The sequence below is a fragment of the Sinocyclocheilus anshuiensis genome, unplaced genomic scaffold (genome assembly GCF_001515605.1).
Source record: "Sinocyclocheilus anshuiensis isolate Anshui unplaced genomic scaffold, SAMN03320099.WGS_v1.1 scaffold180, whole genome shotgun sequence".
NCBI classification, from domain to species: Eukaryota; Metazoa; Chordata; class Actinopteri; order Cypriniformes; family Cyprinidae; genus Sinocyclocheilus; species Sinocyclocheilus anshuiensis.
This window is the reverse complement of record NW_015554093.1, coordinates 411,762-431,728: the sequence shown is the minus strand read 5'-3', so window position 1 is coordinate 431,728 and position 19,967 is coordinate 411,762. Positions and strand designations below refer to the sequence as shown.

The window sequence follows — 19,967 nt, the reverse complement described above, 5'->3', positions numbered from 1 at the left end:
GACCAGCAGTATCTGTACTTTCACTCAAGTAATGGAGTTGAGTACTTTGTCCGCCTCTGTTGAGCACCAAATCAGATTTATTTCTGAAGGATCATGTGACGCAGAAGACTGGAGTAATGGCTGCTGAAAATTCAGCTTTGCCATCACAGAAATAAATGACATTTAAAATCTATGCAAATAAAAAACAATTATTTTAAATTGTAATAATATTTCACAATATTTCTGTTGTACTGTACTTTTGATCAAATAAACGCAACCTCAAAAAAAGTCTTACCAACCCCAAACTTTTGAATGTGTGAAACCATACTGTAGTCACTACATACCATAGTTATTCTGTGGAGGATAGGCAGTCACAGGAGCTACACCATGATAACCATCTTCTGCGGCGTCCCCATCTGGAAATGGGCCCTTTGTACAAAGAACAAAGAGTTCACAATTTACCAACAGCTAAAGAACTTTATAACCATCTTAAAGGAAAAAAATATATACATTTGTCCCACCTGCTATGGACAAGAATATACCCCAACTGACCTGCCACAGGTTAGTCCGGTTCAGCAAGAACTTGTTGCCCCATGGGTAAGTCCTGCCTGAAATACAAAAATGTGCTGGCTATGATGGCTACATAAAATGAAGTAAAACAGGTGGACAATACCGCATGACAAGAATAAGACGGCAGTTTTTTTAGGTGCTGGGAGGCATAAGGCTTTTTTGGCTTGCCTTCTAAACCTCCACGTGCAGCCATTTCCCACTCTTCCTCAGCTGGCAGCCTTTTCTGCTTCCACTGACAGTAGGTTTGGGCATCATTCCAGCTGACCTGCACCACAGGGGATTCCAGTCTGTCCTTGATACCAGAGCCTGGTCCTGCTGGCTGCACACATCAAACCCAGAGACCCCAGACATTCATACAGCAAAAATAAATAAATAATTGATTTTACTTATTTAAAACATAACCATTTTAAAAAAGTATAAAGAAATTAATTATTAAACGTATAACAAAAATTTTATTTATTTATAATTTCTTTTTATTTATAAATTAATAAAACTTGTAAAAGTGTGTGTGTATATATTAGTGCTGTCAAATGATTAATCGCGATTAATCGCATCCAAAATAAAAGTATTTGTTTGCATAATATGTATGTGTGTACTGTGCATATTTATTATACATACATATATATATATATATATATATATATATATATATATATATATGTATAGGCATTTAATACATTTTCTAGAATTATTTACTATGCATTTTGAAAGTCTGCACATAAAGTGTTAACTATGTCACCTGTCTCCAGAACACTTTCTCAACTGGTAACCACCAAGGAGCCGACTAGGAAAGAAGAAATGGGTCATTTTAAAGAGAACAAAGGGTTTAAATTGAAAATCTAGTATAAAAGACAGTGTTTAGATTAAGGTAAATTACCATTTAAACACTCTGAAAACCAGACACAAGAAATAGACATTCAATTTAGGCCCGTTGACCAGTAGATTTTGTTTCTTTATGCTCCTGCTTTGGGTTCATACCTCAATTTTCTGAGTGATCTTACTTTTCAGTTCATCTGACACAAAATCCTGGAACACAAAACTCCAACCGAACTTTTCAGCTTCTGTTTTATATTTCTGCTGTCTGACAAATTCCCTGGAATAAACAGAAGCAGTTGTATCAGGCCAGTAAGAAGATACACAAGCATTATGACAGTAGGTTTTGAGCTTATATCTTCAAGTACCTAAAGTCAGAGTTGGTGACAGGATATTTGTCTATCTTAAATGGCTGGAGAGTCACAGCTCGTGTTGGTGATTCCTCATCTCTCCCATCAGCAGCACTGGTTCCCATCATAATGTTTCCACCAGGAATAAACACCATCTCATCAACTGCCAAAACAAATGATTATTTATCTTGAACAAAATGTCTACTTACAGCAAATGGTCAGTTTTAGGGTCTTACAAACATTTTCACACACTTTCCACTAAAATATGACATTTCTTCGACCTTTATGTCCCAAGAGTTTAATTTTATTGAAACTTTAAGGATTTAATGATTAATGAAATTTTAATGATTTTCTTCCAACAAACATTATTGTAAACTTTTTACCAAGCTTATATTTTTGCTACTAAATGCCTTTTATGCATAATTTTATCGCTTGACACTTTTCCCGGACACAGAATTGCAATGAAAAATAGGATTTATTATTTTTAGACACCTGAATAAAATAAACATCAACTATTCCAAAAGATATGGTATGGAAATTATTTTTAACATAATCTTTTACACAAATTACGCCCTTAAGTTATGGCATCATCACAACCAAAAGGTTTCCCATATTTATGTCTCTTCAAATCAGTTTATCAGAGACAACAACAGTGTCGGTGAAGAACTGGATATGAAATATGACATGTATGTGTGAAGAAAATAAGAAGATTCAAGGTAAATACCTCTTGTGAACAGAATATTTTTTATTGAGCATCAAGTTGTAATTTTGTTTATTTGGAATACATAAAATGCTATAAGCATATATATATATATATATATATATATAGTGACATGTCAGCGGTGGATTGTGAGTGACTTTTTTTAACGCAAATTAGCAACAATAACTTTAGTGACTATGACATATTGGCGGAAATTACGTTTTTTAAAAGATTATGTTTTTTAAACGAAAATGTTGGAATAGTGATTTTTTTGGGTACTTCCTACCTGCTGCACAAGACATCATGCACAATAATAAGAGGTATAAGGTCTCCCAAGAGATCATCATGACAAATATAAAGAGACCTGGTGAGCGAGTTCTTGTCCAGGGTCAGATTTATCAAACTATAAACACAAGCACATTCAACTTTATCTAAAAACATGAAAACGGTCAACAATAACACTGCAAATTCAGTCATTCAGTTTCCCTCTACGCGTCGACGAAGCTCGTTGAAAAGTGTTTATCGCCATCTATTGGTTTGGAGAAGGACGAATTAAAGGGATAGTTCACCCAAAAACAAAAATTCTGTTTACTCACGCTCAAATTGTTGCAAACCTGTATGAATTTCTTTCTTATGCTGAACACAAAAGAAGATAACCAAAGACATCCCATTTACTTGGAAGCACTATGGAAGTCATCGGGGACCAGAAACTTTTTGTTTGGTTATCCACATCCACATCTTCAAAATATCTTCTTTTGTGCTCCAAAGAATGAAATTCATACAGGTTTGAAACAACTTGAAGGTGAGTAAAAGATGACAGATCTTTTATTTTGGGGTGAACTATCCCTTTAAATTTGGTGCATGCACTGTGAGTGTCCCATGCAGTTGTTTTCACTGCTGTTAGTTGTCACAGCCCACTTTTCATCTATCAATAAGTAACTTTATTTTTACTCTAATAAACAGCAAATCTTCGGTTACTATCATTAGTGTAAAGATGATCACAGACATGGAGATGCAGCTAATTCACATTCATGCTTTAGGACCTCAGTCAGAGCACTTGCTGTTATTGGACAATATTAGTTTAAAAAAAATTAAATTGTGTTTTGTTTTGTTTTTGTGTTGTTTTATAATTCTATTTGTGAATCTTTTTTATCTATGGTACAACTGTTGACAATATTTGAGATCATATTTTTATGCCTGTTTTATGTCAACAACTGGCCTGTCATACGCAGATATTGATATATCTGATATTTAGAAAAAGATTAGTAAATGATGATTTATAGCTGTATTGCATTTGCTTCAGACTGGCTGAAATTTTTTTCTGGCTTGACCTGAATGCAGTCTTTCATTATACCTAATAGCAATGCTGTGAAATTCTCTTGCCCAATTGTCAAAAATTATTCTGAAAAGCAACATTGTTGTGAGGACAGGACATGCTTTAGAGACGAAGCTCACAGCACAGCAGTTCGAAGAGCGCATGAATGAGGCATTCGTTTGCTTGACTCCGTGAGAGCATGTTCATGATGGGACTACCATGGCTGCTAGTTTTGGAGCTTGTCCTTTACGCTGGGTGTTTCATCTGTGGGGTGATAGCTGCCGCCTGGATGACACTCACTCAGGTAACACTAATTAATCATCTCTATAATGTCTGATCATTGCTATTTTGTGAGCAGTGAAATTGTAAAATGATTTATTGTTAAGAAAACTAAAAGTATAATAATCCCTCTAGAGAAATGTAATATACTATAAGTCTGTCTCTGAACGTAGTTCAGAGTTTTAAGTATCAAGATGATAGTGGCAAAACTTTGCGTGCATATTTATGGGACATTTGAGGAATTATTTAGTTATACACCATTCAGTTTGATGTTAACATGTAACATAATGTGTGATCATACAGCATGTTAGTATGTTTATTGAAGTGGTCAGATTATTTCTTACTTTTTTGGGGGAGATTAATTGATTTTCAAATAATTTTCAATGATCGGCTACATCTGTTGTTATTCATGATTATTTTTAAATATGTGTAAAATAAAAAAATTATGTGCAATAAAAAATACAATATGTTATGTTGCTGATCCCAGGTCAGACCCTCTTGAGCTCTAAAATTTAATCACCATGTGATCAGCCGGCCTCTCGCACCATATTATGGCTTATTAGAATCATATGATACAGGGACAATAGCACTTAGCACAGCACTTATATCTCTGCGTGTCACAGAGAAATACAAATCTTCCACATAGTTTGTGACAGAGTAAGAAAATGACCCCTAGATGCCCCTTGCTGTTGTTCCTCCTTATATTTATCATATGCAAATATGGATGATTTTTGTTGATTGTCTTTTTAGGGCCACTTTGATGGACGGTGCATCCTCTATGGAAGTGTTCATTATAATGCATCTGGCCAAGCTTTGACTGTGGAAGGCTCCAGTTCTCCTTCAGTCTGCTATTTCGTGTCAGCCATCGCTGTGTGCATGGCTATTTACTGCTTTTCCCTTATTCTTTACTGGATCTATGCCAGCTGTGTAGATGAGGATGTGAGAAGGTGAATGTATCAACTTTTCTGTTGACATTCAGATGTGCATTTTCCATATTTCTTTTAGATGTTTCACATTCCACTTTCTTTTATTCATGCAGATGGGACTTAACAGTCAAATTAACAATTTTGTTTTTGTCCTGCATGTATATGCAGGGGGACTGTTTCTCTCAACACTTCTCTGGGAGTCTGTGGTCTTCTTCTGTTTTTTCTCATGGTATCAGGATGTATTCTCAAGATCGGTCGGGACAGCCTGTGTTTCTCTGTCCTTCACAACACTCCCTCTATTACCAGGTGATTTCATCTGCTTTCTTTTGTGTATGGAATTCTGCATCTGTGATTTTGGTGCACTTAAGAACCATATTCTTTACAGAAATATAGAAGATGAGAGATTACAGAGTCAACAATGTGTCTCATAGTTCCCAGTTGCTGTAGTTACAAAAGTAGAGTAAAGAAGAGCCCCTAAAAGACATGGTGACGTGAAAAAAAAAATGAAACGGGAGAAAAAATTATATTTCAGTACTTTTATTCTTTTTAGTACCACTTTTACATCCTCTTACAAAAGTATTTTGTTCCCCATAAAACTCATTTTCTCGCAAAAGCTTTGAAATAGTTTTCCATCCCATTTTAAATGATTTCCATCACAAAAGTTTTGTTTTGAAATATAATTTTTCCTCCCATCTCATTTTTTCTCCATCACCATGTCTCTTTAGGAGCTCCATACAAAATTAACGTTAAGTTAAAAATGCACTGCTAGGAAATGTTTTTGTTTTAGTTGTGAAGATGCAGAGAACAAAACTTGGGCCCATCCATACACCGGAAATCAGTTCTACACAGGACTGTACAGTACTGAGGTTAGTACTTTGGTTTAGTTATTCTTCATAAGATCATCAACCTCTCACAGTGGTTGCTATATTAAGAACACATGAAAAGAACCTTATCTTGCTAACCCACATTAACAACTAATTGAATAACTGCGAATAGAGTATTTCTGCAATGGCCCTGTTACTGAAAGCTTTTGCATGATGCTGTCTCCACACCAGTAGGTGTCAGTATGCATGCTTAAAGCTTCTTAGTGTTTCTTTATGCACACCAAATCAGTTTTTCTTTGCATTAATAAATACAGTAGAAATAAATCTCTTCTGTTTCTTGAGCACTCACCCCTTCTGTTTCTTTCTTCTGTAGAGATCTATGTGGGTAAGCTTCTTCTTCTGGGTGTTAATAACGGCTGTGGTGGTCATACAGAAACGCCAGAGCTCAAGGTTGAAGGTTTGGGGTGATGATGAATGGAGCCGTGCTGAAACAGAGCCCTTCCTCCATCGTCCGTCCCGCCAGAGATAAATCAGCAGAGGCCACTATTACATGAGCTTATCATGCAGTGTTTAGTGTATACACTTAGATGGGACCACAAGCAGTTATGAAATACCTAATCATATTTTCATTGCAACATTTGAATTTTTATTTAATTATTCACATAAACAGTTCTTTGATGTTTGATAGCTACAATAATATACACAAAGTTTTAATATATGTCCAGAGAGACAATAAACATGTCTTAGACCATGTCTTTGGACATATAGAAAAATACACCAGGATAAATTCATAATGGCTAATATACAGTCTTTATAATTCTTTACAAATGTGTGCTGTGGCTTGTTTAGAGGATTAAAAGAAACCTACGCCAATAACTGATGGTACGAATCTAACATTTAGAGTTGAAGTGTGTAAATTCTGCCCCCACTACCAGAAGAAATCATGATGGTTTTCAAAAAGGTTTGCCAAACACTCCCCCCATCAGCCATTGGTTGAGCAAACAGATAGTCCCGCCTCAAACTCACACTATTGGTTGAGTGATTGTTGTTGTTTCAGGATTAGATTTTAATAAAAAAAAAAAGAAATTCCACATCACATTTCCACATCACACTAGCAGACCACTATTTTTTACTGTCAATGCCAATTTCATTGAATTTAAGTGGTAAGCTATTTCCCCCACTGTGTTTTAGAGCTGCTTACTTAGTTTGCGAGCCTGTCTCTCTTTGGCTTCAAAGGCCACCTTAGTGTCCATCAGAGTTTCCAGTGCTTTGCACATCTCAGCCATGTCCTGTTGAAGCACGTCGCTTTGGCTGAGGAGACTCTGGCTCTCCTCCCTCAGCTGCTCGGCTAGAGCGTCCATCTGCGCGCTCTCCTCCTGACACTGCGCGTGCAACTGAACGGCCAATGAGAGCAAGCCCTCCGCGTGGCTCACCACTGAGTCCAACTGGTCCTTCGACATCCTGTTGTTCTTCACTTCACAGCTGCTCCACACCAAGTCCAGTTGGATTGTGAAATGAGAAAAATAAATATCAACCATCAACCAGTTAGAAAGTTATAATGGACATTAATATTGACAGCCTATATATCGGGCTATATCTTAATAACAATTTGGAGTCATGTTTTCTTGATAAGTTTTTTTTTTTACATTTACTTTCAAACATCCATTTCAAAACCCTTGTAAATTATAACATTACTATTTTTGTTAATTCATTATTTTGTGAATTATTAATGTAAATAGCATCATTTTTGTGAATACCATATTTTGCTATGACTGTTGGGTAAACAAGAGAACACAATAAAACAGCTACATAATCAAGGCAGTTTGAAGCTGAAAGGTTGAACTATGCCCACAGGACAAAGGGATTTAATATGAATATCAGGTTGGGGCAAGTTGTCCCATGTTTTAAATGCCATTAATATGCGTTTTATAAATGTTTTACTGTTTAATATACGCTTTTTAATGGTGGGCTCTGTTGTGACAACTTGCTCTGTTATGTGTCACACATCACAAAAGGTCAACCTGTTCGATGAACTGTATTTTTCAACTCAAATTTAATACACACACACACACACCGGCCACTTTGCTATAGGTACCGGGTTGGACCCCTTTTTGCCTTCAGATCTGCCTTAATTCTTCGTGGCATAGATTCAACAAGGTGCTAGAAACATTCCTCAGAAATTTTGGTCCATATTGACATGACGACATCAGACAGTTGTTGCAGATTTGTCAGCTGCACATCCATGATGCAAATCTCCCGTTCCACTACATCCCAATGGTGCTCTTGAGTCTGGTGACTGTGGAAGCCATTTGAGTATAGTGAACTTTGTCATGTTCAAAAAATCAGTTTGAGGTGATTTTTGACATGGCGCGTTATCCTGCTGTAAGTAGCCTGTGGTCATAACTTGATGAACACGGTCATCAACAATATTCTTTGGCATTTAAACAATGCTCAGTTGGTAATAAGGGGCCCAAGGTAAGCCAAGAAAATAACTCCCACACCATTACACCACCAGCAGCAGCCTGAACCACTGAAACAAGGCAGGATGGATCCATGCTTTCTAGTTGTTTACGCCAAATTCTGACCCTACCATCTTGCCTTTCTATGAGCTCAACCCAGTGTGGCCATTCTCCTCTGACCTCTGGCATCAGCAAGGCATTTTTGCCGCTCACTGGATATTTTCTCTTTTACAGACCATTCTCTGTAAACTCTAGAGATGTTTGTGTGTGAAAATCCCAGTAGATCAGCAGTTTCTGAAATACTCAGATCAGCCCATCCGACACCAACAACCATGCCAAGTCACTTAAATCACGTTTCTTCCCCATTCTGATGTTTGGTTTGAACTTCAGCAGATTGTCTTGACGATGCCTACATGTCTAAATGCAGAGTTGCTGCTATGTGACTGGCTGATTAGATATTTGTGTTAGTTGGATAGGTACCTAATGAAGTGGCCACACACACACACACACACACACACACACACACACACACATATATATATATATATATATATATATAAAGTATGTACACTGAGAAATACTACAGGAGTAAAAATGTGTGGCATAATTGCATAAAAAGTGGTTCTTTTTAACTATTATTAGACACATTTAAATGCAATCCACATTATTTATAAGGAAATTGGTATCTGAATAGGTGGTTCACATCATTGTCACTGACTAGGGCAACATGCTGTGTCGTCTGTGTGACCTAAATCTCTGATGGCAGCAGTAGTCTGAATCATCAGGCTCAAGGGAGGTAACAAGCTGCTTAAGGAAAAGCTTATCACAGCACCACTGTTACTTCACTTCTCTTTTAACTTATATAAGACATATTCAACAATGATATCAATTAAACAAAGCAACCACTGTATTTTGAAAGCTACCAATTGCAGTGGAATGCAGTGTTAAATGGAAATGAATGACTTAACACTATTAGCAACAAGATTCCATTGTCTTAGATTTTCCTGAATCAGGCATTAATAGAGCCATCCTGCTATGAACATATTTAAAATTTCAACCCATAATTGAATAATGGCATTCTGCTCTGAAAATGTTTGAGTATTTGTTGAATGCATGGTTTAGATGTTTGACTTACCAGGTCTGGTTTGTGTCCTTTTATGCAGCACTCAGTCACTGACTTCCTCTATTATTTGTCAGCAGAGCAGAGGCAAGTGCTGCCCTGTCCTTCAAACACAGATTATGAACGGAGGGAGGGAGAGGAAGAGAGGACGACATGCCTTGCAAGGTAATTCCCTGCAAGATTCCCAACATTCCATACAGTTAATCAATTATAATATCATTTAAACCTATATTCGGTTTTACACCATTTTGTACTTTTCCTCATAATAACACTTAAAATGTCCCAAGGTTATATTGTAAAAACCACCACTAGGTAGAGCCATTGGTCAAATGTGATTTGAGCCTGCCTGGGTAGTGTGGCGAGATCACTGGCCACACATTAAGCATGACATTTGCTCACCTACAGTGAAAATCCCAAGAAATTCAAAGTGCATTGTTAAGAAGTGCAAAATTATTATGCATTCAATTATGTAACCACAGAATATATATATCAATTTCACTGTTCATCAAACACTGTTGAGCATGTCTCCAACAAGAGTGGAGGTGTTTGCCAAGTCTGCATTGATTCAACCCTAAAAACAACTCTGGTCATTAGCCTAGAGTTACTGAGACTAAATCCAAAATTTCACATCATTATTAATTAATACTAAAGGATCATTCAAAGTCAAATGAAGCATCTATGACTTTCAGGATCTATCAAAACTCTATAAAACATCTGAACACTGTACTATGACAATGTGAGTTAATATTGCACACACTGCTTGTTGTGATGATTAAGGACATCTTTTAATATATTATCTTCTGTGTTGTTCATCTGTAGCTGCAAGTTACGTAAATAAGTAAAAAAAATAATAAATAATAATAATGCAGCAGTTTTAATAAAATAAATGAATAAATAATAATAATAAATCACTCACTCATTGAACACATTGTTAATGGTTTGACTTTATTAATAAGAGCATCATAGTCATGGCCACTGTAATCAATTCCTCATCGCTGAAAGATATGCTAGTGCTTGTTGAAGTTTTATCAATAACTTGATTAGTAGAAATCCTATACAAACAATAGAGGGATGCTCTTGATGTGTGCTTTCGACTTAACCTTTTTTTAATTATTAATATCCTCTCCATGTGCAAGGCTGTGTTTATACATTCGTTCCTTCAGTGTTTTCAAGGACATCTTATTTTAACTCAACCCTTGCACTGTTTATAAAGTAGGTGACACTTTGTGCTTGTACTGAACTACACTTATATTTTTAATCTTGTTTGCTGTTCTAATCACCGATGTGACTACATGGGACGATGGATTGTTGCACTACTTTGTATCTTGTGTTGTCTATTTTATCTATTACCAATAGTTGTATTCAACTGAAACAAGCTTAACCCAATAACTTTTTTAACATTCTAACAGTCTAGGAAGGAAGGAATATGGGAGGCCTACAAATGGATGGATGGATGGATGTCCCAAAAGCCTGAAATCAAGGACAATGGTTTTATAAACATACTAAATGATGTTAATGAAAATAATTTCTGTGAGGGTTAGGTTTAAGGGTAGGGGATAGAAAATACCATTAGCTTAGTATAAAAACAATAGAAGTCAATGGAAAGTCCCCATCATGATAGAAAAACAGATGTATGCAGGAGAATAAAAATGAATACATTGAGTTGCTGAAAAGATCTACTTTCAATTGGCTGCAGTAGACATGAGGTTGACATAAGAAACCTCTAAGGCAGAGATAAGTAAAGTCATAAGCACTGTGCTTCTAACAGGCAATTAAAAAGAACAAGAGATTAAAAGAAGTCATTAGCCAGGACAGTGGATTAAAGCACAGTTTCAAACAGTGAGGGATTACAATTCACCAGCCTACATTCACTCATTGATCTTTTACCATTCCTTTTTATTAGGTCTATTATTATTAGATTTTTTTTTTGTACTTTTCCCCCTGAGGACCATTACATTTTGTTTTCTTCAACTCTACCTTAGTAGTGAATCTGAATTGTGATTCTTGCTTCTTTCTAATGTCTATTTAGAACTTCAGTAAATGCAGTTCACATCTCAGTCCCTTTTTCCATAAGCTACTTGTATGTTGTTGACGCATGGATTTACAAAACTACACCAGCATGGGCTTTTTCACGTTAATGTGGAGTTGCAAAAACTGCTTCGCAATGTTAAAAGCAGGTTGCAGACACCAAGTTTTTCATGTATAGTACATTACTCCTATGGTCAAAAGGAGGACACGCTGATCTTTTAGTTTGTTATGGACATGATATGCCAGAGATTTCAATAATAGGACATTAAGATCGATATAGGACACTGATGTTCCATGCCTATCAGTATATTCTACTAGGTATGTACTACATATATATTTATGGTCAGTCTGTATCAAGTCAGTCGACATGGATATGACATGACCGATGTATATTATTTTCATTTCAATCCCTACAACATTCAAGAACAAATTCAGAGTTGCTTGTCAGTGTTACACAGAGACACAAATCAGTCTCTTCAACTTTTCTATCCTGGTTCTGGTACAATTCGCCTCTCTTCCTCGACTTCTCAGTCTCCTTGTCTCCTAACTGCACCCAGATGTCAATCTGCCTCTACTTTTCAAAAACCACTTCAATCCTTCTTTACATCATATTGGTTCTTTTAACCTGTGTCAATGCCATGCCCCCCATGACAGCTCTCTTCCCCGTGAATGATTAACACGGGAAAGTACAGAGCATCTTGGTAAGTGGGTGGCCTGTCTCTCCCATCCTCCTGGGCCTCTCCGTTCTCCCTCTCCTCCACTTGTTCCTGGCCTGTCTCCTCTACGTCGTCATCTTCTAGCCCCTCACTCTCTAACACACCTCTCCTCTCCTCATCTGGCACTCTAAACCCAAGACCAAGGAAACCCCCACCACCCTCTTCCACACGGCCGCCCATCCCACCTCCGAGGCTTCTCGAGTGAAACAGGCAGGGATGGCGGCTTCTTGCAGTATGCAACCGGCCGAGAGAGAAACCGCTGCGACTAAGGGAAAGCCTACCGCCGGGTCTAATGGGAAATGAGTTTGTCCCTGCAGCCATGTTCCCTCTAAACCAGGAAGGGAGCGAAGAGCTGCTTGTTGAGTGCCGGCACCTGGGGCAGCTCTGAAGGAAGTAGCTAGAATTGCGTCGCATACGTGCAGCCATTGCAACCGACAACGGTGTGTTTGTATTCATATCCAAATCCATAAGCAAGGCCTCGGAGTAGCTAGGTACCATCTGCTGGTTACAGCGAATGTGCCATTCCAGTTCGGTCATATCCACTGTGTTGACCCGCGATATGACGCGCAGAGTGGGACCCCCAGTGCCATGCTCAAAGCCCGTACAGTAATTACCCGTCTCCGTATTATCATTGTCATTTGCGTCCTCGTTCTCGCCGAACAGTTTCTCGACGTGGTAGTGGACATGTGCAGTACGGTACTCGGCAATCACACGAAGAGGCCATGATAGCAGAAAAACTGAGGCCAGCCAGTACACCCAGCGTCTGGTGTACCAGGGCGGTCGCGATGGGTCTGGGAACGCCAGCATGTGTTCCCGAAAGTCGACGTTTTTAAGGTGCATGCCCTCCCGTGCTTCCATGTAGTCATCCAGACCCTCATTGTCCCCGAAGAAGCGTGCTCGCTGCGTGAGGTAGGCGGTCTCAGCGCGGGCGCTGGCGAAGCTGAAGCACTTGGTGAAGCGCAAGCGAGTGACAGCATGTTCCAATAGGCCCTGCAGCTCTTTCGAAACGTCTTTGACACCGAGACGTGAGTAATCAAACTCGGAGCTCGCTGCATGCGTGTTGACCCGTTCATGGTACACCTGTGTAGTCGTATAGGCGTCTCCGTTTCGGTAGCGCGTCACCTGTCTGGTACGGCGTACGTAATGGTAGCTGATGGCCTTCCACCAGATGCAGGGTGTGGCTTGTTGCAACCGCTGTATCCTGTCATACACCTCACTGATTTCCACCTTAGCAAGGTTAGCTGTTTTAGAGTAGCAGTGCCAGCACTCCACCAAGTAGACGATGTACAGCATGGCCAGGAAGGCTACAGGTATATAGACGTAGCCATTGGAACACGGGCTGTCATGGTAAAGTCGGGCATTACCTTTGTAGAAGTAGGCTTGCTCATCAAAAGTAATTACGGTGATGCGGTATAGGGAGCACCAGCCTAGCGTGCCAAAGCAGCCATACATGAGCAAGGTGAGCAGCAGGCACTTCCAGTGGGACTCTCTGTACAGTGAGCCACTCAGGGACTGCTTGAGAGGACGCTGCTATAGGTGGGAAGAGGGAGACCAGATGGAAATATAGGAAGACCAGGGGACAGAGGGTTGTGCAGATGGATTAGAAATTGAATGGGGCAGGGTTCAATAACAGATGGGTTGGAAGGTATTGGACAGAATGGGAGTGAGTAGATGCCAAAGCCAAAAAAAAAAAAAAAGCAGAGGGGGCATGGTTGAGGGAGAACAGGAGGGAAAGAAAGAAAATGTAAAAATTAGTTCTGACAGAAATACACTTTTGATACATTGTAGATCAGTGTTTTTAAACTTTTTTATGCCAAGGATCCCTAAATATGATCCTTATGTGCAGGGGCGGCGTTTCCATAGGGCAGAGTATGGCAGTCACACACCCTGGCCTTCCCTGCCCAACCCTGGTTGTTTGTTGCCATAGGGTTTTCAGAAACACTGCCACTGCAAAAAAAAAAATTAGTTCTAATTATTATAATAAAAATAATAGGCTTTTACTGTGTGGAAAATATTAAACATCATATAAATACATTTGTTTTTAATATTATCATTGCCATTGTACAAGAACAAAAAAAAAATTATGAAATATATACAGTATGTACCTTTTTTCTACCCACTACTGAAATGATGTTATATGTATAAGAATAAGAACAATTTCAATTCAAATATATTTTTATGGCACTTTCCACAATAAATACTGTTCTAAAGCAAGTTCACTTTGCTTTAGATGACAATGGCAAAACTCCCTAGAAAGATACACAACTATCTTTAAAAAAATTGTATGTTGCAAGAAAGGAGAGACGAGCACTCACTTTTGCCTTCTTACTGTTAAACAACTAGGGCTGCCAATAGAATAATATAATAACTATTAAACTAATGATTTCACAGCAGCCTTTAGAAAGCAGAATGCCTATAATGTATTATTACTTTTACATTTTAAATGCATTTTTAACATTTGTTTTCATCCATATTTTTCTACAGACCCCCTAAGACTCCTTTGCAGCCTCCTGGGGGTCCCTAGACTCCATTTTGAACCCATGTTTTAGATGATTCAGGGAACTAGTATATTGCATTTGTATTACAACATGCACAGCTGAGTGAAGCACAGTCTGCTATATCCACTCTGACATGCAGCAGAGAAAACTCAGTAATAGATCATTCTCCTGAGGGCTGAATACATTTCCTGGCTGCTCGTAACCCAAACCATGTCTCCTTTTAAAACGCTCTGTATGGCTGTGGAGGGGAAGTCTAGAAGCTTTTAAACATCACTGAGTGCATCATCTCGACTAAATGCATATGGATCTCTACTGCCTAGTCTGACCCCAGTGGCGGCTTGAGGTATTGTGGCCATATGGGCAAAGATGAACCGATTCCAGACTAGTAGGAGGGAGAAAAAAATGGTATGGCACAAAAAGATAAGGTTTTCTATGGTTGGTCTGCAATCATTTTTTTTTTTGTCCTATTTTTGTCCTTTTACCCTGCTGTCTCTTCTCTAGCAACATCACATACACACTCTCTAATACACACACAGACACTTACACACATAAATCAGCTAATATTACGAGCAATGCCCTTGCTGTGAAAAACTGCAGCACTAAAAGCAGGCTGCAGCCCAAGCGTGGCATGGAGGCTGCGCTCCTCTTGGCATGAGTTTAATTGTTCCTTTTACAAGGACAAGAGAGCAAACTGGGATGGGAGAGATAGAATCCATTAGGGCCTGCAGTGAGCTTTATGTGCACAAGCTATACGCATGTTTTTAATAATGGCAGCATAAAGCATGAAACGTGATAATACAGCATATTACATAAAGGCAACACTCCCATACATACCCATATATACTTAATTTATCTATAATTTTATATGTCTGTAAATTTTGGATTACAAAGTATCATTACTCTTTCAAATTTCAATAAAACATGCAACATTATCACAAATTAATTATTTATTCACTAGATGCTTTCATTGCACTGCATCTCAGAGCGGAGTGTGAGAAGCTAGTGTTGGTACCACAAGAAAATGTTTCCTAAGAGATGTGAACGATATTCAGTGAGATTCAATACTGGAGGCTCATGAGGACACTTGCATAGAACAAAACTGCAGTTATGTATAAATAGTGGATCAAGTTAGATTGCTATTTCAGAGCCACTCTAATAGGTTAAATAATTTAGATGCCACAAGAATGTCTGCAGTCATATGATCATGTGCATTTGAATGCTTTTTACATGAGAGGCATCGGTTGATGGGCAGAATCATAAAATCAAGCCCAAGTGTAGGTGTTTTCCTGCAAGTGTGTAGGAGTCAATGCATTATTTGCCCTCTTGGGAAAGGGGATAAGACAGCTAAAGCAAGTGGCTGTTTGTTTTTGCTCAGTTTACCTGCTAGTTGTGCATATAGTGTTGGGAACATTCTTATTCATATTCAGGTAAAAATCTTATTCATACATTTTTGTATGATCTGCTCACACCACACACTCTCAGAAAAAAAAGGGTACAAAAGCGGTCACTGGGACAATACCTTTTCAGCAAGTACAGATTTATATGTTTTTACCCCTAAAGGAAGCACATTAGTACACTGTAAAAATAAATTCCGTAAAATTTACGGTAAAAAAATGGCAGCTGTGGTTGCCGGAATTTTACCATAAAAATTACGGTAGCAACATTTTAGGTTTTACGGTTTTAACAAAATTACATGTAATGTCCAATACAGTTTTTCACCGTATATAGTAGGGGAATTTACCGTTAACCATTTAACAGGTTTTTACTGTAGCATTTCTACAATCTACAGTCATTTTTTACAGTGCACCTTAAAGGTACATTTTAGTAGCTTTTGAGAGGGTCGCCTCTTACGTGCGATTCCTGAAAAAAACTGCAATGAATTTTACTGATTAACAACATGCAACTACTGTGAGACCCAAATGAGTGTAGCTACTGGCTGATTGTTAAAATGATCAAATAAATAAATGAATGCTGTCATATTTTATTGTTTGTTCATTAGCCTATTGTTGTTAAATATGTTGTTAAGGCCAATTATAGGATTTTATTTATGCCACCTCTAAAATATTGTAAGGAATTAACATTTGTGTAAACAATTTTTGCATGAATTGTTTTAAATATATTTATTATTGAAATTATCTCATCATTTGGCTGTGAAGACTGACACAGAATCATTAATGAACTGAAATCATTAAGAGAAAATTCTTTACGATTCCCATCCCTAGTAGAGGGTTTCCTTTCATTTCTATTTGTGAGTGCAATATTTTGAGATGAAGGACATTGGGCTCATAAAATATTCAGTCTGAACAAATTATATTGAGAGTGAAATGCATCAACGGTTGGGCTACAGAGCACACTAATCAGTGGATAGCTAATACACAAGAGAGACTTATGTGTTAGAGGCGTGTGGATATACTAACAATGGTAAATAGCAGAGGAGAAAGAGATAAAGTCATAAATGAAAACAGGAACATCTGAGTGCCCTCTTAGTCTTAATTGCCTTGTCAGCATACACATCTATTTCTATCTGACCAGGCGAGTGCTCATTGAGATGCGTTTATCCACAAAGCAACACGAACTAAGCATCCAGACTCATTGGCAGACACGCTGCTCTGTATGAAGCAGAGAACAGCTGAACAACAGACATTGTAAACTGAGAGCTGTCACTAAACAGAAATAGCTGCAGCTAAAAGTATTGATACGTTTGTAAGTGACAATGTAGCACAAACATTATGAAAACTCAATAATTTAAACAATAAAAACTTCCCTTCCCCCACTGTCTCTCAGTCTATCGATCGTTCTGTAACAGTATATGGGGGGTAAACTCAGCAACTGAGGGTGTGAGTGAGAGAAAGAATCGAGAGAAAGCTTGTAACAGTCAAAGAATGCATTTAAAGTAATGCAAGGCACTGTGTGTGCTGTTAGAAAAGTGTGTGTTTTAATTATTGGATTTTCTTTAATGAACTACACACTGATAAATAACCGTCCAGAAAATAATGAATGCCCCCAGAGACCTGACCTCCAGTTATCCAAGATAAATATTGTGAGCCAGGTGGGAAAAGCCAAAGTGAGAGAATCTAAGCACGAAGAAAGCCTAGTTTTCAATGCACATATTTAAGGTGATGTATTTTAAAAATATATATATTTTAAAATAATATTTCTTCTGTCCAAATTCATGTAAATAGGCCACTTGCAGATTGGTTTCTCTGAAAGTGTCATTTTTTTATAACAAACAGAAAAATCTGCTTACAAAAACTACAGGCAAAAAGCTATAGGAACCTATTTAGCCAATCATCTCTGTATTAGATGCATGATATCATTCTTTCTATCACAGATCTGGCACAAGAGAGAAACAGGGAAATAATGGGGGTGCATTCTCATCTACTAGCTTTCATCATTTCTATGGCAACATAGCATTTAGAAAGGTTACAGGCCCCTCCCCTTAATAAACAGGCAATTGCAATACAGATTAAACAAAGTCAAATGTCTTATAGCTAAAGCAAATGTTTTTTCTCAAACTGACATATAAATAACACCTTCTTTAATGCACGAAGCAATGCAGTGCTCATGCACAGCATGATTTCACTTAAGGGATTATTTTAAAATAATATTTTTTCAATGTGATTAATTCTCTGCTGTACCAATTTTCTTCACTTTGCAACCACATATAAGATAGCAATAAAATAGATAAATATGAAGGTGACTTTGAATGAACAAACAAACAAAACTTTTAATTGATCACACTACATTTAGTACTAAACAACTAAGAGTCACATAAATTATTTGCATGTAATGATTAATTGCTCGAATGTGTTTGTTACCTAGAAGCATCATTGTTTATTCATAGTGGATACAGCTCATCTGTGTTATTTAGATGTTTTATTGTATTTTTTGTATATAGGCCTTCATATATTCTTAATTTTTAACATTTATTTACGATTTAAGTGAAAATGAAAGGATTTTAGGTCCCAATTTGATTAGATTATGCCACATAGTGATAAGTTAGTGTGAAGTCTGTAAATGTAGTGTAATAAAAAACAATTTAACATATTTTATTCTAGCATCAGTAAAAATGGATAGCAATCACTCACTTTCACTATAAATAAAACATTTTGATTAATTTGCTTTCATTCTTGCACATTGTTGCCTACAGGCAAGAGAGCTAAAAATAATATTTTTTTTCTAATTTTGTCTCTGATTGTATTAATGATTTCATAATGCATAACCTATAACAGAATGTTAAGAACAGTGTATCAAAATATTTACAAAATATAAAATGTATAAAATAATATTAAAAAAATATTATTATATCTATGTCTATTATATTTTCTTTTTATCACCTTCTACATATTCATAAGACAAATGTAATACAACGAGAAGAAACTCGTGGTTTTATTTACCAACATTTTCACGCCTTACCTCCTCCCTTCCGCCCCCATTCAATGTGGGCGCTTCTCCCGTCACCGTCACCGTCACCCCTTGCATTTTTCACTAACATGTATTATCACGGCACACACAGTCCAGGATGAAAAATAGCACTGCGGTCCACCGTCAGGACCTCTTCGTAACCTATTTCACCCCATCAGCGGCGAGAGCCACCGGGTTTCTATGGTGGCGACGTTCACTACACAACAGCATCCCCAAAAAAAAGATGCGTCCTTTCCTTTTCGTGTCTTAGAGGTTATCACGTCACCTAATGCCAATAGCGATTCTTCTGGATTCTAGTCCAGCCAAGGATCAAGAATAACGGGTAACTGTTGCGCTTGATTTCCCGTCAGCCTGTGTGACAAAAGCATCGCAAGCTCGAGAGAGAGAGCGATGGCTGGATAACAGCGAGTGCATCATATTCGCAGTCGTTCTTGTCGAAGGCTGCCGATGTGTCGTAATCAGTGGCGGCGAGATTAACCTTTTATTATTTGCTCTACGTTTTAACTTGATGACAATCCGAAATGATGAAATGACGAATCCTCAGACTCTCCTTCCCGAGCATCTCGTATTTTCCACCTCAGCCTCCCAGTCCTTTCACCTGAACTGTCTCCTTGGGCTTCACTCTGACGTCATCCTTAAACGCGCCTTCAAATCCTAATAATTGGCCAGTTCGAACCAACCCGCTGACAAGTGCGTGCATATGCAAGGTTACGATTTTAAATATAGGTCCTATGAGTGGTTTCGTTTTTTTTTATTTTTACGGCTTATTTAATAGTCAGGAAACGTTTTTAAGGTGAAGACAAATGGGCAACCCTTGTGAAAAGTAACTCTTAATTGTATCGAATGTGCACTTGTAGTGCACTTCAAATCTTTAAAGTAGCATAGGCCTATATATAAAAACGTAATGTATTTGCAGATCATTTAATAGGCTATTGATTAAATAAAATACCACTTTTTATTTAAAG

General features: G+C 37.7%; 3 protein-coding genes across 4 annotated transcripts in view; 1 reads left to right on the top strand and 2 right to left on the bottom strand.

Moving 5' to 3' along the window:
• LOC107669403 (sulfatase-modifying factor 2-like) overlaps window positions 1–2,913 on the bottom strand; it is a 5,142-nt gene extending 2,229 nt beyond the window's left edge. Inside the window, exons 1-7 of one of the 2 annotated variants that reach the window (XM_016461610.1) lie at window positions 2,699–2,913; window positions 1,731–1,875; window positions 1,528–1,642; window positions 1,289–1,333; window positions 718–868; window positions 532–587; window positions 324–408 (exon numbers count right to left, since the gene is read on the bottom strand). In XM_016461610.1, coding sequence (XP_016317096.1) covers window positions 324–408; window positions 532–587; window positions 718–868; window positions 1,289–1,333; window positions 1,528–1,642; window positions 1,731–1,875; window positions 2,699–2,759 — 658 coding nt within the window. In that variant the 5' untranslated portion in view covers window positions 2,760–2,913. The remainder of the gene's footprint in view (window positions 1–323; window positions 409–531; window positions 588–717; window positions 869–1,288; window positions 1,334–1,527; window positions 1,643–1,730; window positions 1,876–2,698) is intronic. The other variant, XM_016461611.1, reaches the window with a different exon arrangement.
• A 1,009-nt stretch (window positions 2,914–3,922) lies between these two features.
• Window positions 3,923–6,964, top strand: LOC107669296 (transmembrane protein 179B-like). Its single transcript, XM_016461466.1, has 5 exons — window positions 3,923–4,031; window positions 4,757–4,953; window positions 5,101–5,238; window positions 5,720–5,798; window positions 6,130–6,964. Exons 1-5 carry the CDS (start codon window positions 3,927–3,929, stop codon window positions 6,283–6,285), a joined length of 675 nt encoding a protein of 224 aa, XP_016316952.1. The 5' UTR covers window positions 3,923–3,926; the 3' UTR covers window positions 6,286–6,964.
• A 4,843-nt stretch (window positions 6,965–11,807) lies between these two features.
• Window positions 11,808–19,660, bottom strand: LOC107669405 (transmembrane protein 151A-like). The gene is made up of 2 exons (XM_016461614.1): window positions 18,994–19,660; window positions 11,808–13,609 (listed from the first exon to the last, which is right to left on the bottom strand). The coding sequence occupies exons 1-2, from the start codon at window positions 19,057–19,059 to the stop codon at window positions 11,984–11,986; spliced, it is 1,692 nt and encodes a 563-aa protein (XP_016317100.1). The 5' UTR covers window positions 19,060–19,660; the 3' UTR covers window positions 11,808–11,983.
• Window positions 19,661–19,967: the final 307 nt, after the last annotated feature.

Excerpts from the sequence above, each read along its gene's own strand:
- LOC107669296 (XM_016461466.1), top strand. The coding sequence starts at position 3,927 with ATGTTCATGATGGGACTACCATGGCTGCTAGTTTTGGAGCTTGTCCTT. Across the intron at positions 4,032-4,756 it reads CCTGGATGACACTCACTCAG|GGCCACTTTGATGGACGGTG; the intron begins GTAACACTAATT and ends TTGTCTTTTTAG. Across the intron at positions 5,799-6,129 it reads CAGGACTGTACAGTACTGAG|AGATCTATGTGGGTAAGCTT; the intron begins GTTAGTACTTTG and ends TTTCTTCTGTAG.
- LOC107669405 (XM_016461614.1), bottom strand. The coding sequence starts at position 19,059 with ATGCAAGGGGTGACGGTGACGGTGACGGGAGAAGCGCCCACATTGAAT. Across the intron at positions 13,610-18,993 it reads ATGGGGGCGGAAGGGAGGAG|CAGCGTCCTCTCAAGCAGTC; the intron begins GTAAGGCGTGAA and ends TCCCACCTATAG.